Source organism: Capsicum annuum, unplaced genomic scaffold (genome assembly GCF_002878395.1).
Source record: "Capsicum annuum cultivar UCD-10X-F1 unplaced genomic scaffold, UCD10Xv1.1 ctg74909, whole genome shotgun sequence".
Lineage (NCBI taxonomy): Eukaryota > Viridiplantae > Streptophyta > Magnoliopsida > Solanales > Solanaceae > Capsicum > Capsicum annuum.
In genome coordinates this window covers 1-3,184 of record NW_025885057.1, presented here as the reverse complement: position 1 = coordinate 3,184, position 3,184 = coordinate 1, and the positions used below count along the sequence as shown (strand labels likewise).

General features: G+C 28.9%; 1 protein-coding gene across 1 annotated transcript; it reads right to left on the bottom strand.

The window, feature by feature from the left end:
• Positions 1-2,082: 2,082 nt before the first annotated feature.
• On the bottom strand, positions 2,083-3,131 carry LOC107858947 (cathepsin B-like protease 3; the record flags this gene model as incomplete). Its single annotated transcript, XM_047405164.1, is given in 4 exon segments — positions 2,083-2,332; positions 2,582-2,617; positions 2,699-2,812; positions 2,913-3,131. Coding segments are annotated over 4 exon segments (504 nt in total), but the record flags the coding sequence as incomplete, so codon positions are not given.
• Between the last annotated feature and the right edge of the window lie 53 nt (positions 3,132-3,184).

The following is a 3,184-nucleotide window of genomic DNA, read 5'->3' as shown; positions in this document are numbered from 1 at the left end:
ACTTTTTCCTTTATTCAAATTGACTTTTTAAAATTTCTATTTTACCCTTTATCACTAATTTTTTTATTCTTTTTTTAACTTCTTTAAAAGCATCATATTTTCATTTTAAAAAAATTTATATAACAAATTTTTCATAAAAATATTAACATTATTCATATAACAAAATTTTCATAAAAACATAAACATTATCTTCTAGAAAACAAAAGTAAGAAATGTATAAACTAATGATGATCTTTATGAAGTAAATTAGCATAATAAGAAAATTAGTTTTATTAATAATAATCAAAACTATAATATTTATTTTAACAAGTGAAAATAATAAGTACTACTAATTTTATAAACATATTTCAATGCAGAAAATACAAGCAATAAATGAAAGAGATAAGCCTCTAGTACCACCCCGAACTATAGCCAAAGTTGTTACGACACACTCCAACTTCACAGGGGTCCTATTATCTCCCGAACTTAAATTTAGCGTATTTTTATCATTTTTTTGTGCTAATGTGGCACCTTTATTACATAAAATGGAGTCCATATCAAAGGTGTCATGCCATCTAAAACGATTTACAAAAGATATCACGTTAGCTAAAAAGATTGACAAAAATACGCTAAAATTTAGTTCAAGGGGTAATAAAACCCCCGTGAAGTCGACGTGTGTCGTAGCAAATTTGGTCATAGTTCGGGAATACTAGATATGTTTCTCGAAAAAAAACAAGGTCAAATTTTAAAGATTATATTTATTTATATAAATTATAAAATATGTAACACTCTATTAATGGCAATCACAGCTTATTTACTGATATAGACAATAGATAATATCGTTTCTTATCACTTGATCCTCATGCTAAAAATAAATGTTTTAGTTTATCTGCTCAATTTGTGAAATCAAGAGAGTTGTATTATTTTTTTTCTACCCTTTAGTGTTAAATAGCTATATAAAGTAACAGTATAGACAAATTTAAAGTTTCAAATTATCATTAATAAGGTTAATTTAGCAAAATATACCTCTAAGTAAAATTTTCTTAAGGATTGTGTTATATCAACAAAAGTTAAGTAATACGAAATAAATTTAGTAAGAGAGTGATAAAACACGAAAATATACGCACATGCATGTACATACATATGTATATGTACACTTAGGGGTGGGTTGTTTGGAAACAAGTTATTTCGGGATTAGTTATTACAAAATAAGTTGTACTAACATGTATGTGTGATAACTTATCTAATCACTGTGGTATAAATGTTGCGACAAATAATTTTTAGACTACCTAATACATCTAACTAAACACAGGATAAATAATTATAAACTTTATCTCTGAATTATTTTAACTATACCTCACACCAAACGACTCTTTAATACATATAATACTAAAATAACGATCTTAAAAAGTAATATTGAATTTTATGATAAATTTATAAAACGTATTAATTTGCATATAAAGTTAATAAACTTAAATAAAATGCTACAAATATTCATGTTAAAAAAATATTCATTACATATAATATAAAAAAATATTACATAAAAATAAAATTAAAATTATAAGGACAATATAGACATTACATGGGATAAAGGGGGAGTATAATTATTGTTCAATGTTGAGGGGAGGTTTTTATTTTTTAATCAAAGTTGGGGGTGAAAATAATTTTCACCACATTTTTCTAGAAGTTTTTCTAAGGGCAAGTTAAATATCTTGCCGATCGGTCAAAAATAATTACATTTGCTAGATAAATATATATTAAAAGATAAATTATTTTATATTTTAAAAAAATTGAATTTTTACATATATTATGCATTCATGTACAAAAATATATACATTTCCTGGCTATTTTAAGGGAAAATATTTATGTCTATTTCTCTTTTCCTACATGCAGCTTTTTATTATCGAGATCTTATTCGTACATCCAATAATTTAATATTATGATGAGCATAAATAACTCTTTTACTTTTATAAAACGTGAGCATTTCATGTCTAATTTAACGAAACACTAACAACTGAAACTTTAAACATTTTGTATAAAACCTTGCTTATATTGTGATGCTGTAGTAATTTTTTTTACCAGATGTCAACAGAGAGACAGTTATGTAGGTATATAATCCATATAATGCAAATTTTGAAATGTAGAACTAATTAAATCCACAAGAAGAAGACGCAATTCAATAAATTTTGGTTCCCCAATCCCATAGACTTAGCTAATATTATATTGAGGCACTAAGGGAAGCATCATCATCATCAAGTTCAACATTAAGATTTCTTGCTGAAGGCAATCCTGAAACTACTTGAGACTCAATGTCACACTCATTTGTTCCTCTTCTCATCTTGAAGTACCCATCCTGCCACACACATACACACACACTAAGACAAAAGCTTATGTAGTAATTAATTCTTTATTAGCTCATGTAAATTGGGAGTTGATTCTCATAGTTGTTAACTGAGAAAGTCACTATCGTTGCTGAAGAAAATTGGGATCAAGTATAAAGGTGACTTTCTGCGATAGTAAGTATTATAGTTGAGTGACCATATGAGAAATCAACCACGTAAATTGATGAAAGTATATAAGGAATAACTCAATAAGGACATACATCACCCCAGTCTGTGTTCCATGAATTCACAAGAAGCTGCAGAAAGAAAAAAAGATGATTAACTATAAGTCAACATTTAATCATAATCAAAATTAGATGCTAATAGTTACAACATACCCAATAGTCCTCTCCTTCCTCACTAGTTCCCCATCCGATGAGCTTAGCAGCATGGCCTCCGATATAGTTCCCTGTAACGTGCTTGTAAACTCCTGACTTGTAGTGAGCAAAATCCTGTGATCGACAAAACAATTTCAACATATAGATCGACCCTTAAATCACCGGGTAACTTATCTCATTGTTATGTACTTATATAGATAATTATCCTTCTCACCTCATAAACATAGAAAGTAACCTCAACTGGTCCATTCTTGTAAACTTCTGTCATGATACTGTATGGATCGGAGCTGATCTCGTATGCATTGACACCGAAGTGCTTGGACTCACTCCAGAGTAGATTCTCTTTAACACACTTCCTACTGCACTGTGGGGTGGGATATATCGGTTCACAACCAGGGTGGGAACATCCAATATTATCGAAGTAAGGATCACACTGCAAGAACAAGCTTTATCAATTTATGCATCGTTGAACATATCTTTCTGAGG